This window comes from Eschscholzia californica, unplaced genomic scaffold (genome assembly GCF_041429995.1).
Source record: "Eschscholzia californica isolate CP2 unplaced genomic scaffold, dmEscCali1.0.p SCAF_1, whole genome shotgun sequence".
NCBI classification, from domain to species: Eukaryota; Viridiplantae; Streptophyta; class Magnoliopsida; order Ranunculales; family Papaveraceae; genus Eschscholzia; species Eschscholzia californica.
In genome coordinates, this window is record NW_028238198.1 from 56,762,933 (window position 1) to 56,784,538 (window position 21,606).

The window sequence follows — 21,606 nt, forward strand, 5'->3', positions numbered from 1 at the left end:
GAAGAAGATGGTCTTGGGTAATAGTCCACTAGCAAATGCTATACGTAACAACATGTTCTCGGGAGTTCTTCGGAATCCAACAAGCGAAACAACTAGAATCATAACAAACTCGGCTGAATACTCACTATGTGCAACACCGATTGAAAACTCAGAGGGAATTAGGGTTTCGGCAGAAACTAGGTTTTCCAATGGAGAGGGACGACAAGGTGTTGTGCCTGATCAGGTGAGTGCTTCTAAAAATATCCATGGTAATTTACACGGACCTGTTAATTGGAGTTCTCTATTTACAAAACAGCAAGTCTTAAAACGTGCTGAACTGAGTTATTTCCCACCTAAGGAGAGAGATGGAAACCTAATTGCTGAAGTGAATGCTACTGAATTCACACATGAAATTAAAACTTTCGAAGATATTCTTATTGGCAGCTTTGTTGGTGAAAGGTTGGGGTATGAATTTGGTGCATAGTGTGCTGTTGAAACAATGGAAATCGAGAGGGGATATAAAGCTCACTGTGCATGGTAATTCAGCTTACGTTATAAAGTTTTCTTCGTCGGATGATAGACGAAGGGCATTGGAACATGAGCCGATATTTATTGCGGGGAGACTCTTTGTAGTTCGACAATGGAAACATAATGTTGAACAAGAGCTTCAAGAATTGAAAACTATACCTATTTGGGTCTGTTTTCGGAACATTCCACTTTTGCTTTGGAATACGAAAGGAATCTCTTATATTGCTAGCGTGGTGGGTGTACCTCTCATGCAAGACAGTCGTACGGAATCGAAAGAGAGGATGGCATTCGCACGTGTGTGTGTGGAGGTAAAAGTTGATAAGAGTTTACCGGATGAAGTAAACATTCGAGTTAAAGAGGGGTCTTCCGATTACATGGTAAAAGTGCAAGTGGAGTATTCATGGAAGCCGGATAGGTGTGAAGGGTGTCAAGTATTCGGTCATGCTGATTCAGATTGTCCTAAACAACCAAAATCTTTTGGTCACCCTACTGTCCCTACTAGCGATACAAACCAACCAAAGGGTGATAACCGAACAGCAAGTTCTCATAAGCAACAATCTGACCAACGGGTTTTGATATCCTCGGGGAAGAGTAATAATAACTTAATTGGGAGGCAACAAGGTACTCAAAACGTCCATGGGGCTGCAGCAAACCGAGCTGGTGGTGGTCGTAAACGCCCAGCAACATTGACAAACTGAGAATCAGGCCAACATAGTGTGGAGGAGGGACGAGACAGAAATGGTGATTGGTTGGTGGTTCCATCGAAATCAAATCAGTTCACAATAGGTGCGGGTCAAATGGAAAAGTCAAATCAACCACGTAGAAAGATGGCAAAGAAGGCGTTGATTCCAATTGCACAACATTGTTCGGCTGGTATCTTATCAGGTAATTCTTTCTTAGCTTTGTCAAATTCAGATGATACCGACTCGGAAACTCGTCTCCGAGAGCCAGAGGGGGAGGCCTCGGGAAGAGATCACAATTTTCATGATGAAGAAGATCACTTGATGCATAGCTCACAATCTGAACTAGACCCTCACATGAGTATTACGAGAGAAGACAGCAACCTAGAGACCTCCACGGAGGTCGAAAAACCCTCCCAATAGTTTTAATGATTAATCTTGCATGTTGGAACGTGAGAGGTCTTAATGACTCTCTCCGTATGAAGAGTGTGCGTGATTTTATGCGATTGAATAGAATTGGTTTATGTGGATTTCTAGAAACTCATGTCCAGGAAATCAATAAGACTCGCATTCAGCGAAGCCTTAATTCTAGCTGGACTTTTATTGATAACTATGTGGCTGTCCCGGGAGGTCGGATTTGGATTGGATGGGACCCGAGTAGGGTTGATTTCTCTGTGTCCCATGTTGGGGGACAAGTTATTGCAGGTGGTGTTCGGTTTCCAGATGGTTCGGGTTTTCTCTTGGCAGTGGTGTATGGAAGCAATAGCACCGTTCGTCGTCGGGAACTTTGGAGGGACCTTGAGTTTCTTATGATGGGTTCTGAGGCTCCGTGGCTAGTGCTAGGTGACTTTAACACCACGATGCTGGCCAACGAGAAGAGAGGCGGTAATTGCTCACCGTCTCAAGGCTCCAATGAGATGTTTGATTGTGTTACCGACCTGGGATTGTTCGATTGCCCGTTTACAGGTTGTTTCTACACATGGTCTAACAGGCAGATGGGAGCTGCTAATGTGAGTACCAAGATTGATCGGGCTCTCATTAATAGTGGTTGGTTGACCTGTTTTCCTCTAGCTAAGGCAAATTTCCCACCGCCTGGGGATTCAGATCACTCTCCTATCATTATTCCTCTTGCTGCACCTAACATACACCGGCGTACTCTGTTTCGGTTCTTCAATGCCTGGACGGAGGATTCCACGTTCCGAGCTCTTGTTGCTGATGTATGGAAGGTGTCAGTGCGGGGTAATCCGATGTTTCGAATGGTGACTAAACTTAAGGCTTTGAAGGCTCGGTTGAATGAATGGAAGAAAGATCGGTTCAATGGGGTGACGAACCAGGTAACCATTAACCGGAATTTTTTACATTCAGTGCAGGTCAGATTGCAGGGAGATCCAGCAAACCCGGTTATACGAAGGCAAGAGAGAGTAGCTACTGAAAACTATAGTAACGTTGTACGGGCTGAAACAGCAATGCTCCGACAACGTGCTAAAGTTGAATGGCTCACTCTCGATGACAGCAATACAGCTTATTTCCACAACTCTATTAAGGAGCGGAAGTCACGGAACACTATCACTCGACTCACCAGAGAGGATGGTTCGGTGGCTGAGGATCCAGTGGAAATAGCCAATATGTGTGTGGATTTCTATCGGGACTTATTCGGTCGGGATGATGAGGACAATGAAGCATTAGACCACATATTTAATGTGGAGTTCTCACGCCCGCTGACGGAAGCTGAAGGAGCTCTTCTTACTCTGAGGGCGACCAGAGATGAAATATATGCTGCTTTGCAAACTATCGGTTCTGATCGATCGCCGGGGCCGGATGGGTTCTCTTCTCACTTTTTTAAGGCGTGTTGGTCGATCGTGGGAGATGACTTTGTGGAGGCTATTCAGAACTTCTTCAGCTCTGGGAAAGTTCTCAAAGAGGTAAACTCTACTTTTGTGACTCTTATTCCTAAAATCGATAATGCTTCTTCAGTTTCAGACTTTAGACCTATATCTTGTTGTAATGTGTTGTATAAATGCATTACCAAGATACTCACTATACGACTGAAAGGAGTTATTTATTCGATGATTAGACTGAACCAGTCAGCCTTTATTTCTGGCCGTACCATTCAGGACAATATCATGTTAGCCCATGAGATTGTCCGGAATTACCATCGACCCACAGGTCCAGCTCGGTGTACGGTTAAGATTGACCTTAAGAAGGCATATGACACAGTCCGTTGGTCTTCACTATTCTCAGTCCTCGGTAAGTTTCATTTTCTAAGGATATTTATAGAATGGATACGGGCTTGTGTTACTACGTCTAAGTTCTCTATTCTGGTCAATGGTGAAGCCCATGGTTATTTTGATGGGAAACGGGGCTTACGGCAAGGCTGTCCGATATCTCCATATTTGTTTGTTTTAATGATGGAGGTATTCGCGGTTCTTATTGATCGAGAGGAAAGGGCAGGTCGGTTCCTGTTACACCCTCAGTGTCTAGTCCCGAAGGTTACTCACCTTTGTTTTGCAGACAACCTCATGGACTTCTTTCGAGGAGACACGGGTTCGGCTCAAGCTCTAAAAGGTGTGCAAATTGGTTTTCATCGGGCAACGGGGTTGCAGGCCAACGTGCTTAAGAGCACTATCTTCTTTGCTGGTCTTTCGGCTCAAGGTCATAGTGATATCACCACTATCCTGGAATTTGGTACTGGTTCTCTGCCTATTCGATACCTGGGATTGCCCCTCATATCTCCTCGTCTTACCTATAGTCATTGCATCCCGTTAATCGATAAAATCAAGGGACGAATCCAATCTTGGAAGAGTCGCTTTTTATCGTTTGCGGGGCGTGTCCTTCTCATTAAGGTGGTTTTGAACAGCATGTTACTATATTGGGCAGCGGTGTTTGTTATTCCCAAAAGGGTTATGAACGACATCAACTCCATCTTCAGTAAGTTCCTTTGGTTAGGTGCTGATATGGGGTGTAAGATGGCTCCCATTGGTTTGGAAAACTTATGTTACCCAACTGACGAAGGAGGGATTGGATTTCACAATATCGAGATGCTCTTCGAAGCGTCAAACCTTCGTCAGAGAAAATCTTTCTCGTGCGAAACCTGGGTCACGAAATTCCCCACTTTTAAGGGAAAGTGGGGAAAAGTGAGAAAAAATGGTCACGTGCCTCTTTTTTTTCTCTCCCCACAATAACCTATCAAACAGTGGGAAAAGTAATATTTAAGGGAAAATAATTCTCTTTTCTCCGGAGAAAGTGCCTATCAAACAGAACTTTAAAAAACAATTTCAAATTTAGGGAAATAAAAATAAAAAACCTCCACCTCACCTCACTCTCTCTCTCCACCTCACCTCTCTCTCTCTCCACCTCACCTCTCTTTCTTCCCACCTCGCCTCTCTTTCTCCCCACCTCACCTCTCTCTCTCCCCACCACTATCTCTGTCTTCTCCGACTAAGTTGCCGGCCGGAAAATTTTCCGACCGGCGACCTGGAAAGATAAAAAAAAAATCACTCTCTTTCTCTAGAAACTCTGGTGAAGGGGTTTTCCTTCGCCGGAGTTCCGATCTGTTGAAGAACAGACCGATCTGGCTTGTTCTTCAACAGACCGGAACTCCGGCGAAGCGGTTTCCCCATAAAATGCGGGGAGAGAGAGGGGTGGCGACCTGGTCGGAGAAGACAAGAGAGGGGTGGGGAGAGAGAGAGGTGAGGTGGGGAGAGAGAGAGAGAGAGGTAAGGTGGATAGAGAGAGAGGTGAAGGTAGAGGGTTTTTTGTTTTTATTTTTATTTTGAAACAAATTCCCCATAAAATATGTTTTCGTGGAAAATTTTCAAAATTTTGCATATTCCCTTTAAAATTTCACACCCTGAAAACTATTTAGCTTTCCCCGAAGCGCTGGCCTTTTAAAACTTCTCCGAGTAACTCCTACGTTTTATATACTCCTCACTCCTACGTGACATTTAGGAGTCGTTTGGCAACGCTAAAATAAGTTACTTTTTTTCTTATTTAAGTAGAAAAGTAAAAAATTAGTTTGATAACGTGAAAGTTTCCGACTCCACTCAGACCAGCTTCTGGTTTGATTACTGGCATCCAATGGGGGTTTTGGCTGAGCATTTTGATGTGGCCTGGAGATATGACAGTAAGCTTAATGCTAGAACCACTGTTAGTGCTTGTATTGCTAATGGTTCCTGGTCCTTGCCTAGCCATACTTATGGCCAGCTGGGTCCTATAGCTTCTAGATTGCATGAAATTCCCATTGAGGAGGATTGTGAGGACAGGAGAGTCTGGAAAGCTAATGAAAAGGGTATATTCACTCTCAAGAGCACCTATGAGGCTTTAAGGCAGAGCAAAATGGTGGTTCCTTGGCATAGTATGGTTTGGTTTTCTCACAACATCTCCAGGCACAGCTTTATAACTTGGGTGGTGTTGAGAGGTGGTCTTATTACCAAATGTAAGCTCCTCTTTTGGGGAATTGAAGTGGACCCTCTGTGTGTTTTGTGTGGGAAAGCTAGTGAAGATGAAATGCATCTTTTCTTCCAGTGTGAGTTTTCTTTATTCATCTGGAACAAGTTGCTTTCAATGTTAGGCCTTGTTAAAGCTTCTAGAGGTGATTGGTCTAAGGAAGTGGATTGGTGTGTCTCTATGTTTAAGGAAAAGTGTGGATGGGTAGAAAGTCACACGGTTAGAGAGATCGTTAGGTGGGCACCAGCAACTAGGCTTCGGGCCTTCAAATAGACAGGTTGACGGGCAGAAGATCGGGTCTGGTAGTCGGGTAGATGGGTAGACGAACGTCTGAGTAAAGAACGTCTACTGGTAGACCAACGTCTGGGTAGGAAGCGGGTACTGGAGACCTGTTGACCTGCACAAGAGAAACAAAACCGTGAAGTCCAAGGGGGCACCGGAGATGGTGTCGGCCAAGGACCCTCCAACGGTCAAGTCAGTAACTTTGTTCGATAAAGTAAATGAATAAACCGAAAGTAGAGTTACTAATGATAGTGGAGTCGTTGTAGTATCGGAGGTGGCGCGACTCGTAGAGTGGCTGGAGCTCGGTTCTACGGAAAGATGAGTCGGATAGCTTCTGGTCTACTCGGACGGTAGAGTAGACTTCTGGTGACAGAGTAGACTTCTGGTCACGGCAGAGTAGACTTCTGGTCACGGCAGAGTAGACTTCTGATGACTTTTCTCATGGTCGAATTAAATCGACTTGTACTTTTCTCCCACTTATTCTTGTAAAACTTAGTACCTTGTTACGCTAACTGCTACAAGAATACCATCATGAGCAACAAACACTTTGTTCTCTGATCGATTGTGGAAAAACCCAAATTTCTAAAGAAATTGCGTCAGACTTTTTAGCTAATTTTGTATCCTTGTAAAATGTTTTACACAGACTTAGCTTTTGGACAGATTTTTGGTAATATGTGGGAAGCTGTGTCTAGACTTAGTGGATTTTGGAGGGCAGGGTTTGACTCGTATTCTTCATTTTTATCCTTTTGGACAGTCCAAATTGTATAGGTTGGAAGTATGACGACATTCAACCCCTGTTTCTGACTCAAGATCTTCTTTCTTGTCAGTCGATTCATCGCTTGCATTCTTGGTTATATTGGACATCCCTTTGCCATTGAGATGAGTCTGTTATGAGAGTCTCATGTCTCTTTGCAAATTTAACCAAGTTTAGAATCTTTCGGTATAATTTGTTAATTTAGCACTTTTATAATATCTCAATATAGAAATAAACTTCTTTATTGATTCTCCATAATACTTAGTATAGAGATGATGTTAAACTAGAAAAATTCTTAATCAAGATTTGTGCCTAAAGAAGACTCTGATCCCTTTCAGCGTCCTTAGCAGTCTAGGCTTCTGCTCCCTCTTGGATCTTATCTCCTTTATCCAAATACTTAGTTCCCAGCTGCTCCTGTACATTCACAATGATAGGGCATTTTAGGTATCATACCAAAATTTGGGAATTTTCAGTATTTGATAAATTAACTGTTAATACCTGAACCGGAAACTACTATTCTGTTTTTCTTGTCCTCCAAGAACTTAGGGCGGTTTCTCTCCAGTGGCCCTTGCCATCACAGTAGAAACATTTGGTGTCAGGAGGAGTCCCTTTGTCTTTGGGGTTTGGCAGCCCGTTTGCCTTTTCCTTTTGACGCAGGTTTCTTCTTCTGCTTTCCACCTTTCTTGAACCCTTTGTCCTTTTGTACCATAAACATCCTTCTTATGTTCCACTATTGCTACATCTTGTTCGGCTGTCTGAAGCATCGCATGAAGTTCCTCCAACGTTTTATCCCATCAATTCATGTTGTAATTCATCTTAAATTGATTGAAACCACTATGGAGGGAGTGAAGGATAGTGTCGGTAGCCTAGGTTGACAATAAGGATATCACAGTTTAGCCAACTTGCCAATGAGCCTAATCATCTGACGAACATGAGGACCAACTGGTTTTCCTTTTTCGAGGCGCATGTCCAGAAGTGCCCTAGAGGTTTCAAACCTCTCCAATCTCGACTGTTTCTGGAACATTTCCCGAAGTTATCGAATCATGAAGTAAGCATCCATGTCTATGAACTGCTAGAGTAGGTTCCATGGTTGCCAACATTAAGCACGTAACTGGCTATGCCCTCTTCCGAACATTCTTTTCATGCTCCTTTCCTCATGAGTCGAAGTAGCATCCAATATTTGAATTGGAGTTTCTAGCACATTCAGCTTGCCTTCCATCCTGAGAACTATTCCCAGGTTCCTCTCCCATTCAAGGAAGTTGTGCTCATTCAGTTTCTCTTTGTCGAGAAGTGAGTGGAACTTGAATTTCTCTTTCGTCATCTTAAACCTACATAAAAGAATTGCAAAGTTTTAAACCCGTTATCGTTTTTGGAAAAATTCAGTTTTCCCACATTATTCAATATAAAACCGTCCCCGATGGAATAACGTGATTCCAAGATTCCAGTTCTTCGGAGTAGAGCGGACTAGGGCCCTGCCCTCGACTCTGTCGTTCCAGGTGAGCGAACTACTTCACTGATCATACCCTTATGACTCTCGGTTGATAGATTTCATCGATGAATGACTAATCTATCCTTTTGCCTCGAGTATCCAAAACTCTCTTGCTGATCTCGTTGAGTGGAACCATTTAGACATGTATGCCTCTGCAATAGGCCTACCAGCTTGTCCCGAGGTAGAGATGGTACTCTGCGAAGGCCGACCCACCATCACGAACAAGGCCGCAACGAGTGTCTTAATCTGGATAGGCACTACACTCAAAATTACTTTTGGGGACTTTTACGCTAGTCTGGCGCGTATTATAGTGAACTACTTAGTCTAACATCCACGACATAAAGTGTAAGTAAGTAAATGCGCGCGAGAATGTAAATCAAGCATACATGGATCCTAGTGTACCCCTACCCTAGAAGATCTAATCTTCTTTGATTTCTTCATGTTTCATCTTTGGTTCGTCTTAGATCGTCATCATTGAACCTCCATTAATTTCTCCCATTCGCCTTTGGATCTTATCCTCGAGCTTCTTCAATGAACTTATAAACCCTAAACTCTAACTACAAGACTCTAACGATACGCAGATCGTATAAACTTGAAATTAATTTAATTACAAATTTGCACTCATCCGTGCTTTAAACAAGAAATAAAAGAAACAATTTATAGGGTCATACTAGTTTCCCGCATTCACATCACATGCATTCATATAATATATGCATGATGATCCGGGAGATACTTTTGTCGACATTCCATGTAAACATTATGTACCTTAAGTCTAAATTCAAAGAATTCGACTAATGGTGCGTTCCGGTTTTATCCTTTATGATTATTAAAATCAATTTTAAGAAAAACTCCATTTTGGGTTTTGAAAGCCCGTGTCAATTTCGGAAAAAAAATTGGTTTGATTCTTAATGATTTCCCAAATCAATTTTAAGAAAAACCTTCTTCGGGCCTTCGGATGGCCCGATATAATTTCGGTAATATTTTGGTGGGACAGGGACAAAAAGTTGAGACTTTCGTAAAAAAAAAACTCCTACTCGAGTCAAGACTCGTGGAACTTTGGCCCATAGACCCTAGCCATCTCTGGAATAGCCCAAAACCATCCATTAGTCAAAGCCCAAGACTCGGAAGTCAAGCCCACAAAGATGGTTCGGTCCAAAGATAGTCGGGTCCATGATAGGCTCGGTCTCAGACTGACCTATTATTGGTTTGGTCGAGCCAGACGCTTTTGGATGCATCTCGGCCTCGACCGAGGTCTAGGACGCATCCTGGCCGCAAACAGGACGTTTGGCCTAGGTCCAAACGCTTTTAGATGCGTCTGGGCCTTGCCAAGCCTTATGGGGTGTCTCGGGTGGTGCCCGGGACATCCTAGGCCGTCCCAGATGCACCTCGATGCATCTGGTCGCAGCTCCTAGCATCTCGGTTACTACCAAGATGCCTAGGATGCACCAGACGCTTCCCATCGCGTCTGGTGGAAGCTTCCAGACGTGCTCGGATTGCCCGAGCCACCAGACGCTTTTAGACGCGTCTGGTGCTGTCCGTGTGTCTCAGGTAAGATCGAGACACATTAGAAATGCTGGTAGGGGTGAGCACAAACCGAACCAATTGGCCGAACCAAACCAAGTCGAACCGCACTGATCAATTTTTGGGCCGAATCGATCACCGTTCGACTCGGTTTGGCCGAAAAATTGAACAACCTAAAATCGGTCTGGTTTGGCCTCGACTTGAATTTCTAGAAACCGCCAAACCGAACCGACCAACCCTAAGGAAAAATGAAATAATAATTTCGTAAAGTTAGAAAGTGCTAAACTAGAAAGGAAAAAATTTGGAAAACCCCTAATGAAGTCTTCCATACTACTATCCGTCATCCTTCCTAGTTGTTGTTTTTTTTTTTTTGATAAGCGGGAGAAGCCCGAAACGAGTACAAAGAAATAAAAAATAAAAAAAAAATCAAAAAAACAGCAAGGAAGTCAAATTACATCATCTCATTAGCCCCACCCTTTCCTCATTCTCACTGTACCTCTAGAGTCCGCATTAACGATATTGACTAATTCCACCGGAAGTTGACTAATATTCAAGTGAGTCACCCCCGGTCCAAGCTTCATCTTCGACAGGAAATCTGCAGCCTGATTGGCTTCTCTATAGACATGAAAGACACGAAAACTCCGAAATTGACTCCGGAGCCTTTGAACCCTCCTCCACAAACGCCTCGCCCTCCATGGTAATTTCTGATGTGGTTTTGCAAGAAGTAACTCGATATTCATCGAGTCAAGACCAAGTTCAACTTCCTGCAATCCGGCACTAAGTGCTAACTCCAATCCCAACTCAACACCCTGTAGCTCGTGTATGAAAATAGTCTGTCCATCAACCTGACCTGTAGCTGCTCTCACAACAGTCCCCTCCGAGTCTCGAATAATAGCTCCATACCCAGCATCCACCTCGTTAAGTGCACCATCTGTATTAATCATATATCTCCCAGCCATCGGCCGAGTCCATTTGCATAAAGTGTAAACCGGCTTCTGGAGAGAGATAGTAAGATTCCAGCGCTCGATGGTTCTCCGATTCTCCTCCGTATCTTCAAACCGTTTGGTAACAGTATTCAGCTTGATCCTCACTTCATCACAAATAGTGTGGATAATCAGCTCCGGTGACATGACATTACTTCTAAATACCCTATTATTCCGCTCCTTCCAAATATGATGATAAACATAGGCATTTAGAAGCATACGGCCCACTCGGGCAGCAATAGAAAGCCCACCAAAGTGATTAATACACCACTGTAGCTCCCCTTCCCAATCTGCAGCACTTACTCTCTGATATCCCATCTTGAGTAATAACGATTCCCATATAATCTTTGTAACCGGACAACCAAAGAATAAGTGGAAAACCGTTTCTTCGTCTCCCCCACAGAATACACAAGAAGTGTCTATAGCCATACCCCAACTAGCCAGGAGCGATCTGGTTTTGAGGCGTTGTCGGAAGGCAAGCCACGTGATGAAGCAATGTTTTGGTATACCACCCGGTGACCATACTAATGAAATCCAGCTCGATCGAGTTCCCCTAGGTCGAATAGCTTCATACGTCTCTTTGAGAGTAAACTCTCCATTCTGGCTAGGCGTCCAGATCACCTCATCTCTAAGAGTACTATCTACCACCACATGTATAGGGAAAACCCAGCCTGAAAGCCCGATAAACTGAGAAACCCGGGCATCTAAATGAAGGTAAGAGTCGTATCTATGTGTCTCCTCAAAAGCATCAAACAGAAGACCACGAGGATGCCATACATCAATCCAGAATTTGGTATCATGACCATCTCCCAAAGAAGTGCAAATGAGTCGAAGGGCCATCGGTCTGCTGGCTAGAATCCGACGCCAACACCAAGAACTTCTACTCGAAGCCGATAAAGTCCAGAAGTGTTGATCTTTGATGAGATTATTTCTCACCCAATCAGCCCACAAAGTCTTCTTACCACTAACCAGATCCCATATATGGCGAAGGTTAGACGCCTCAAACAACACCTCGATATTACGAAATCCGAGGCCCCCTTCATCAGTCGGGTAACAAAGGCTTTCCCAGCCAATAGGAGCTCTCTTACACCCCATATCAGCACCTGACCAAAGGAACTTACTAAAGATGGAGTTAATGTCGTTCATGACCCTTTTGGGAATAACAAACACCGCTGCCCAATATAGTAACATACTGTTCAATACCACCTTAATGAGAAGAACACGCCCCGCAAACGATAAAAAGCGACTCTTCCAAGATTGGATTCGTCCCTTGATTTTATCTATCAGCGGTATGCAATGACTATAGGTAAGACGAGGTGATATGAGGGGTAGTCCCAAGTATCGAATAGGCAGAGAACCAGTACCGAATTCCAGGATGGTGGTGATATCACTCTGACCTTGAGCCGAAAGACCAGCAAAGAAGATAGTACTCTTAAGCACGTTGGCCTGCAACCCCGTCGCCCGATGAAAGCTAGTTAGCACACCTTTTAGGGACCATACTAAAGAAGTCCAGCTCCGACGAGTTCCTCTTAGTCGATTTGCTTCATACGTCTCTTTGAGAGTAAACTCTTCATTCTGGCTGGGCATCTAGATCACCTCGTCTCTAAGAGTACTATCGACCACCACCTCTCTTGCCTCGCCCGCGATAGTCCCCAACAAAGCTGTGATATGAGTAGGAAAAACCCAGCCCGACTGCCCAATAAACTGAGATACCCGTGCATCTAAATGTAGGTGAGAATCATATCTATACCCCTCCACGAAAGCATCATAAAGAAGGCCCCGAGGATGCCATAGATCAGTCCAAAAATTGGTATCATGACCATCCCCCAGAGAAGTGCAAAAGAGTCGCCGAGCCGTCGGCCTGCTGGCTAGAATCCGACGCCAACACCAAGAACTTCTACTCGAAGCCGAGAAAGTCCAGAAGTGTTGATCTTTGATGAGATTATTTCTCACCCACTCAGCCCACAAAGTCGTCTTACCACTAACCAGGTCCCATATATGACGAAGATTTGACGCCTCGAACAACACCTCGATATTACGAAAACCAAGTTCCCCTTCATCAGTGGGGTAACAAAGGCTTTCCTAGTCAATGGGAGCTCTCTTACACCCCATATCCACGCCAGACCACAAGAACTTACTAAAGATGGAGTTGATGTCATTTATTACTCTCTTGGGAATAACGAACACTGCTGCCCAATATAGTAACATACTGTTCAAAACCACCTTTACGAGGAGAACTCACCCCACGAACGATAGAAATCGACTCTTCCAAGATTGGATTCGTCCCTTGATTTTATCAATCAGCGGAAGACAATGACTATAGGTGAGACGAGACGATATAAGAGGTAAACCTAAATAACGGATAGGTAGAGAACCAGTACCGAATTCCAGAATACTTGTAATATCACTCTGACCTTGGGTCGAAAGACCTGCAAAGAAAACCGTGTTCTTCGTCACATTGGCCTGCAACCCCGTCGTCCGATGAAAACCTGTTAACACACCTTTTAGAGATTGAGCCGAACCACCGTCTCCTCAAAAGAAGACCATGAGATCGTCGGCGAAACAAAGGTGAGTAACTTTCGGAACGCGACACTTAGGGTGTAGCAGGAACCGACCTACTCTTTCCTCTCGATCAAAAAGAACCGCGAATACGTCCATCATTAGGACAAACAGATACGGAGAAATCGGGCAGCCTTGCCGTAGACCTCGCTTCCCGTCAAAATAACCATGGGCTTCACCATTAACCATAAACGAGAACTTAGACGTGGTTACATAGGTCCGTATCCATTCTATGAATATCCTTGGAAAGGGAAACTTACCAAGGACTGAGAATAGTGAAGACCAACGAACTGTGTCATACGCCTTCTTAAGGTCAATCTTAACCGTACACCTAGCCGAGGTATCTGGTCGGTGGTAATTCCGAACAATCTCATGGACTAGCATGATATTGTCCTGAATAGTATGACCACAAATAAAGGCTGATTGGTTCGGACTAATCATCGAATAAATAACTCCCTTCAGTCGTATAGTAAGAATCTTGGTAATGCATTTATACAACACATTACAACAAGATATCGGTCTGAAATCTGACACTGAAGAAGCATTATCTATTTTAGGAATAAGAGTCCGAAAAGTAGAGTTTACCTCTTTGAGAAGTTTTCCTGAGCTGAAGAACCTCTGGATAGCTTCCACAAAATCATCTCTCACGATGTCCCAACACGCCTTAAAAAAATGGGAAGAGAACCCATCCGGTCCCGGCGATCGATCAGAACCAATAGTCTGCAAAGTAGCAAAAATCTCATCTCTAGTCACCCTCGTAATGAGAAGAGTTCCTTCAACTTCCGTAAGCGGGCGTGAGAACTCCACATTAGATATAGGATCTAATGCTTCATTATCCTCATCCTCTCGACCAAATAAGTCCCGATAGAAGTCCACTCGCATGTTAGCTATCTCCGCTGGATCCTCGGCCACCGAACCATCCTCCCTGGTGAGTCGAGTAATCGCATTCCTAGACTTCCGCTCTTTGATAGAGTTGCGAAAGTAAGCTGTATTGCTGTCATCAAGAGTAAGCCATTCAACTTTAGCACGTTGTCGGAGAATTGCCGTTTCAGCCCGAACAACGTTACTATAGTTTTCAGTAGCTTCTCTCTCTTGCCTCCATAAAACCGAGTTTGCTGGATCACCCTGCAATCGGACCTGCACTGAGTGTAAAATATTCCGTTTAATGGTTACCTGATTCGTCACCCCATTGAACCGAACTTTCTTCCAATCATTCAACCGAGCTTTCAAAAACCTTGAGCTTTGTCACCATTCGAAACATAGGGTACCCCTTACTGACTCCTTCCATACATCAGCAACAAGAGCTAAACGTGGGAATCTCTGTCCAGGCATTAAAGAACCGAAACGGAGTTCACCGGTGTATGTTAGGTGCAGCAAGCGGTACAATAATAGGAGAGTGATCTGAGTCCCCAGCCGGTAGAAATTCTGCTTTAGCTAGAGGAAAACAGGTCAGCCACCCACTATTAATAAGAACCTGATCAATCTTGGAACTGATGTTCGCAACTCCCATCTGCCTGTTAGACCAAGTATAGAAACAACCTGTAGACGAGCAGTTTAACAGTCCCAAATTGGTAACACAATCAAACATCTCATTAGAACCTTGAGATGATGAGTTATTGCCACCTCTCTTCTCACTAACCAACATCGTGGTATTGAAGTCACCTAGTACTAGCCACGGAGCCTCAGAACCTGTCATAAGATACTCAAGGTCACTCCAAAGCTCCCGGCGATAAACAGTACTATTACTTCCGTACACCACTGCCATATGAAAACACGCGCCGTCTGGAAACCGAACACCACCTGCAATAACTTGCCCTCCAATATGAGACACAACAAAGTCAACCCTACTCGGGTCCCATCCAATACAAATTCGTCCCCGCGGAACAGCCACATAATTATCAAGAAAAATCCAGCCAGAATTAAGACTATGATGTATACGAGTCTTATTAATCTCCTGGACATGAGTTTTTAGAAGACCACACAACCCAATTCTATTCAATCTCAAAAAATCTCTCACACTCTTCATACGGAGAGCGTCATTAAGACCTCTCACGTTCCAACATGCAATATTAATCATAAAATCTATTGGGGTAGTTCTCAGCCTCCTCGGAGACCTCGTTGGTACTATCTAATCTCATATTTGGCAAAGAAAGAACATGATCAGATTGTAAGTCAGTACCTAATATGTATCCCTCATAAAAGTTGTGGTCCCTTTCCAAATCGTCCACATCAGATTCTCGGCCCAAAGTGTCAGAATTGAGAACATCGGAATTAGCTAAAACCGAAAAAGAGTTACCTGAGAGTGGACCATGCTGCGTTGATTTGCCATGTAATGATTCATTTTTTTTTGCTATCTTCCTACATTGTTGGTCATCCTTTCCCGAGTGGCCTGCTCCAATAGTGAACGTATTAGCTTTCGAAAGTACCACCGACCATCCTCTTTCTCTCTCCCGGCCTTCCTCCATGCTATTTGAACCTGAATCTCGATTAACCACTGCTGGTCTCTTTTTACCCCCACCTCTTCGGCCAGAGTTGTTACTCCAATCAGATTTGTTGCCATCTTTACTCACATTAACTTGAGGTTGGTGTTGCAGATTCTGCCTCTTCGACCCTAAACGAACGTTAGAGTTATTGTTGACCAATCTGACTTCTTTAGGTCTCAATTGACCACTAGCAGCAGCACTTGTTTCAACATTAGGTTTCGGTTGCTTCGGACATGTCACCTCATCGTGCCCAAAAACAAGACAAACCCCACACTTAGCCGGTTTCCAAGAGTACTCTACATTGTTGCATAATATTCTCGGGAAGAATTATTCATTTGTCGGTATATTCTCGAGAAGAATTATACATATGTCGGTTGTGGTGCCTAGGAAATGGAACTTTAATGTGGTATACTGCATTGTTCCATCAATATTTTCAGAAGGCTTATACATTTGTCTGTTGTGATGCGTAGGAAATGGAACTTTTATGTGGTATACCACCTTATGTCATCAATATTTTGTGGAAAGGAATATACATTTATCTGTTGTGATGCCTAAGAAATGGAAATTTAATGTGGTATATACCACATTGTTCCATCAACATTTTCGGGAAGAATTATACTTTTGTTGGTTGTGATACGTAAGAAATGAAACTTTAACATGGCATACGCATACCCCATTGTTCCATCAATATTCTTGAGAAAGGTTATGACTTGTAAATTTTGTCGGTTGTGATGCCTAAGATATTGAACTCTAATTTTGTATACCACTTTGTTCTATTGATAATCGAGGGAAGGACTATACATTTGTCAGTTATGTTTGTTAAGAATGGAACTTCAATGTAGTATACCATATGTTTTCATAAATAATTTAGTGAAGGATTATACATTTGTCGATTGTGATGCCTAAGAAAAGGAACTTTAATGTAGTCTACCACATTGTTCAATCAATACTTTCAGGAAGAATTATACATTTGTTGGTATTGATGCTTGAAATGGAACTTTAATGTGGTATACTATATATTTCCTTCAATATTCGAGGAAATGATTATACATTTGTCGGTTGTGATGCTTGAGAAAAGGAACTTTAATGTGGTATACTATATATATATATATATATCAGTCAGTAATCCAGGGAAGGGTCATATATTTGTCGGTTATGAGCCTAACAAATGAAACTTTAATGTGGAATACCACATTGCTCCATCAATATTTTTCGGGAAGGCTTATACATTTGTTGGTTGTGATGCCTAAGGAATGAAACTTTAATATGGTATACCACATTGTTTCATCAATAGTTTTAGGAAAGAATATACATTTGTCAGTTGTGATGATTAAGAAATTGAACTTTGATGTGGTTTACCATATATTTCCATCAATAATCGAGGGAAAGATTTTACATACCTGTGTAGTGATGCCTAAAAAACATAACTCTAACGTGGTATATTTTTCCATCAAAGTCGGGGGAAGGATTATATAATTGTGGTTGTGATGCTTAAGAAATGAAATTTTAATGTGGTGTACTAGTCTTCCTAATGACATGTAATAAAATCACAGTAAGTACTTTTTAGGAAGTGTAGAATATAAATACCCGAGCTTGATTGTTCCAATAATGGAGGGATGGTATGGTGACCCAGAGGGAATAACCGAGACCTAAGAGATAAATAGAAATTTCTCATTGAAACAATAAGTCAAGTTTACATGCATGTATTTATAGACATAGAGTAAGGTCGGTAAATCTAAAACTACTTGGTTGTATCCCAAAGTCATAAATACGTAAATTTATCCAAGTGAATCTAAACCAAAAAATTCAAAGTAATAAAAAACAGAAAGTGAATCTAGTTTTAAAATTAGAAACCCTAATTTAATTGGGATCCTTATTACTGGTTAATATTTAGTGATGATAAAAAAACTGAAAGTAAATTTGCCCAATTTACTTTCAAGATCATCTGGTGTTAGTATGCGACAAATGATGTTTTTGCCCTTTCGACAAATGATGTTTTTGCCCTAGATCTGGTATTCATACAGAACTCCTCCTGTTGATGTTAATGGTAAATTAGTTGCTCGTGTTGTGAGTTCTACTCGTACACATCAAGATCATCTTAAAGAATGTCAGAATTGGATAGTTGGTAATTTTGTTGGAGGTAGGGTTCCTTTTGGTTATGCTACTACCTCCCTTTTACGTATCTAGAAGCCTAAGGGTAGTGTTAAGTTTACTTTGTATGGAGACTCTATCTTTATTATTAGGGCTGATTTGATGGAAGATAGAGAGCTTATTCTGGGTCATGAGCCAGTGTATGTGGCTAGTAAATTGTTTATTGCTAGACAATGGCAACCAGGAATTGAAAGGGAGGTAATCACCTTTCTTCTATTCCTATTTGGATTGTGTTGAAGGATTTACCTACTTATCTATGGTATGAGGAGGGTATTGCTCATATAGCCAGTTTTGTTGGTAAACCCCTGTTTATGGATGGTCCTACTGCTTCTAGATCTAGGATGTCCTATGCTAGAGTTTGTGTGGAGGTGGAGGTGGGTGTTGAGCTGCCTACTCTTATACCTGTTGTGGTGGATGATGAGGAAGAATTGGTGGTTAGGGTGGAGTATGCTTGGAAGCCTCTGTACTGTTCTAATTGCAAGGTCTTGGGACATTCCATTGGTAGATGTTCTAAGGCAGTACCTAAACCTAAGCAGGTGTGGGTTCCTAAACAACAACCTGGTACAGTTCAAGCTAAGGGAGGTGATGCTACTATGGGCACAATGGATGCTGAGGAGACTCCCTTGGAGAAAGGTTTAGAGGAGGATGGAAGCAAGGTTGGGCTTATGTCTGAGGATGATGGTTGGACTGAGGTTAAAAGGAAGGGATCTTTGAAAAGGAAAGGGAAAGATAGGGATAATGGAAGTTCTCAGTCCCATATTCTTGGGACAAATGATGGCCTCATTTCTAAGAATTCTTGTCCTGGGAGTTCTGAAGTGAAGGAAGATTCTATTCTTGAGTAGTCTAATTCTAAGAGTGTATTCATTCAAGAGGATCCAGGTCCTTGGGTGGGAGTGCAAGGGGATAAAGATGGATGTAATGCTCTTATTCCTTATGGGAGCAGGCCTGTTGCTACCAATGTACAAACTTTTGAGGCAAAGATTCTTGAAGGCAAGAGGGGTGCCAAGGTTAAGAGGGTTACCTATTCTGGCTCCAATGATTAGTGTGGGCTGTTGGAATATTAGGGGCATGAACTCCCCCCATAAGTTGGGTGAAGTTACTAGGTTTGTTAAGCATAATAATTTGGGGATTTGTGGTGTTATTGAGACTCAGGTTGCTGTTGTGAATAAGAATATTATTAGAAGGAAAGTTATGCCTTCTTGGGACTGGTTTCATAATTATGATAGTAATGGGAATGGTAGGATTTGGGTGTTGTGGGATGCTGGGCTTCTTACTTTATGTAAGATAGGTGAGTCTGCTCAGATGATTTCAGCTATTGCCTTTTTTGAGGGATCAGAGATGTTTTTTGGTTTGTTTTGTGTATGCCAGCAATAATGGTGTGCTTAGAAGAGAACTTTGGCAGGAACTCAGTACATTGGCTAGTAACTATACCTTACCTTGGCTTGTTTTGGGGGATTTCAATGTGGTGTTGGAAGCTAGAGACCAATTGGGTGGGGTGGTTGCTAAACAAAATAATGTTTTTGAGTTTAAGGAATGCTTAGATGATTGTAAACTTTTTGATTGCCCCTTCTCAGGTTGCCATTTCACTTGGACTAATAAGCAGGTGGGTGAGGGTGCCATTGCTAAGAAGCTAGACAGAGCCTTAGTTAACATTGAATGGGTAGAATTCTACACTAATGCTAAGGCTTAATTTCAGAATATGGGAGTTTCAGACCATTCCCCTTGTGTTGTTTCTTTGTTTGAGTTGGCTAGTGTGGGTCCTAGGCCTTTCAAGTTTTTTTAACTGTTGGACTGAGGATGTGGACTTCCTTCCCACTGTCAAAAAGGTATGGCTTACTATAGTTATGGGGTCTCCTATGTTTAGGCTGGTTACTAAGCTTAAAAAATTGAAGTCCTCTCTGGTAGGGTGGAAGAATGAAAAGTTATCCTCATTTCCTTCTCAGGTGCAGGCTGCTAGAGTGGTGCTTGAAGCTGTTCAGACTGAATTGAGAACTAATCCTTTGTGTGCTCAAACTAGGCTCAGGGAGAAGGAAGCTGCTGAGGACTTTGTTTATAAAGCTGGTCTTGAGGAGTCTATGAGGCAAAAATCAAGAGTTCAGTACATTGATCTGGGGGACAGTAATACTAAATTTTTCCATAACTCTCTTAAGGAGAAAAGGAGCAGGAATAATATTCCTTTCCTCTTTAATGAGCAAGGGGAAAAACTTCTTAAACCTTCTGAGGTTGCTGAGGAGTGTGTTGGTTATTACAAGCTTATGTTTGGGGTTTCTAATTATTCCCAAGATGGTCTCAATGCTCTTGACAGGATCAATTTTAGCAGCAAAGTTACTGATATTCAAGCTGCTGATTTGATTAGGAAGGTCACTAGGGAGGAGATAGTTTATGCTCTTTCCACCATACACTCTGATAAAGCTCCTGGTCCTGATGGATTCTCCTCACACTTTTTTAAGTCTTGTTGGAGTATAGTGGGGGATGATTTTGTGGCTGCTGTTTCTAGATTTTTCTCTTCTAGGAAGCTTCTTGGAGAGGTCAATTCTACATTGGTTAGTTTGGTTCCTAAAACCCCTACTGCCTCTAGAATTCAAGAGTTTAGGCCTATTGCTTGTTGTAATGTGGTGTATAAGTGCATCACTAAGATCCTGACTCTTAGGATGAAAGGAATTATTGATAGCTTGGTGAGTCCTTGCCAGTCAGCCTTCATCTCTGGTAGAACTATCCAGGACAATATTCTCTTGGCTCATGAACTTACAAGGAATTACCATAAGCTGAGGGGCCCTCCTAGATGTGCTGTGAAGATTGATCTTCAAAAAGCTTATGATACAGTGGAGTGGGGTGCTCTAAGGAAGGTTTTGGAGCTCTTTGTGTTCCCTAAACTCTTCATTGATCGGGTGTTTGTTTGTGTGACCTCTCCCAAGTACTCTAATATGGTGAATGGTAGCTCTTATGGTTATTTTGAGGGGAAGAGGGGTATTAGACAAGGCTGTCCTATGTCTCCCTGTCTCTTTGTGCTTTTGATGGAGGTGCTAAATGTCCTGCTCTTGGATAAAGTGAGGAATGGAGATTTTCATCTCCATACTAACTGCTCTAATCCTCTTATTACTCATCTCTGTTTTGCAGATGATCTCCTGGTGTTTATGAAGGGTGATGTGAAGTCTGCTATAGCTCTTACTCAGGTGTTGAAGCAGTTTCATATCTGTACTGGCCTCAGAGTGAATCAGAATAAAAGCACTATATTTGCCTCTGGTATTGATGATGGGACCCTTGCTCTGATCAAATCTTTACTGCAGTTTGATTGCAGTAAACTTCCTGTTAGGTACCTTGGTTTCCCCTTGCTTTCCACCAAGCTTAAATACTCTGATTGCCTTCCTCTTATTGATAGAGTCCTTCTCAGGGTTAAATCTTGGAAGGTGAAGTTCCCCTCCTATGCTGGAAGGCTCACCTTGGTTACTTCTGTGTTGTATGGCATGATTCAATTTTGGCTTAGTGTGTTCACTATCCCTATGAAGGCTATTGATGAACTTAATAGAATTATTATGGGATTCCTTTGGAGTGGTGCAGATTTGAGGATTGGCAATGCTGCTGTTAAATGGACTGTGGTCTGCTCTCCTTTTGCTGAGGGTGGGTTACAGTTGAGAAACTTAAGACTTCTGAATGTTGCTGCTGTCCTTAGGCATCTTTGGAACATTGTCTCTGATAAGCAAACAGTGTGGGTAGCCTGGGTTAAGAAACATCTCATAAGAGGGAGGTGTTT

The 21,606-nt window shown here is 42.6% G+C and overlaps 1 protein-coding gene across 1 annotated transcript; it reads left to right on the forward strand.

Moving 5' to 3' along the window:
* Positions 1 to 17,809: 17,809 nt before the first annotated feature.
* On the forward strand, positions 17,810 to 18,697 carry LOC147567758 (uncharacterized). The gene is made up of 3 exons (XM_086657936.1): positions 17,810 to 17,829; positions 17,948 to 18,053; positions 18,095 to 18,697. Exons 1-3 carry the CDS (start codon positions 17,810 to 17,812, stop codon positions 18,695 to 18,697), a joined length of 729 nt encoding a protein of 242 aa, XP_086514062.1.
* The last annotated feature ends 2,909 nt before the right edge of the window (positions 18,698 to 21,606 follow it).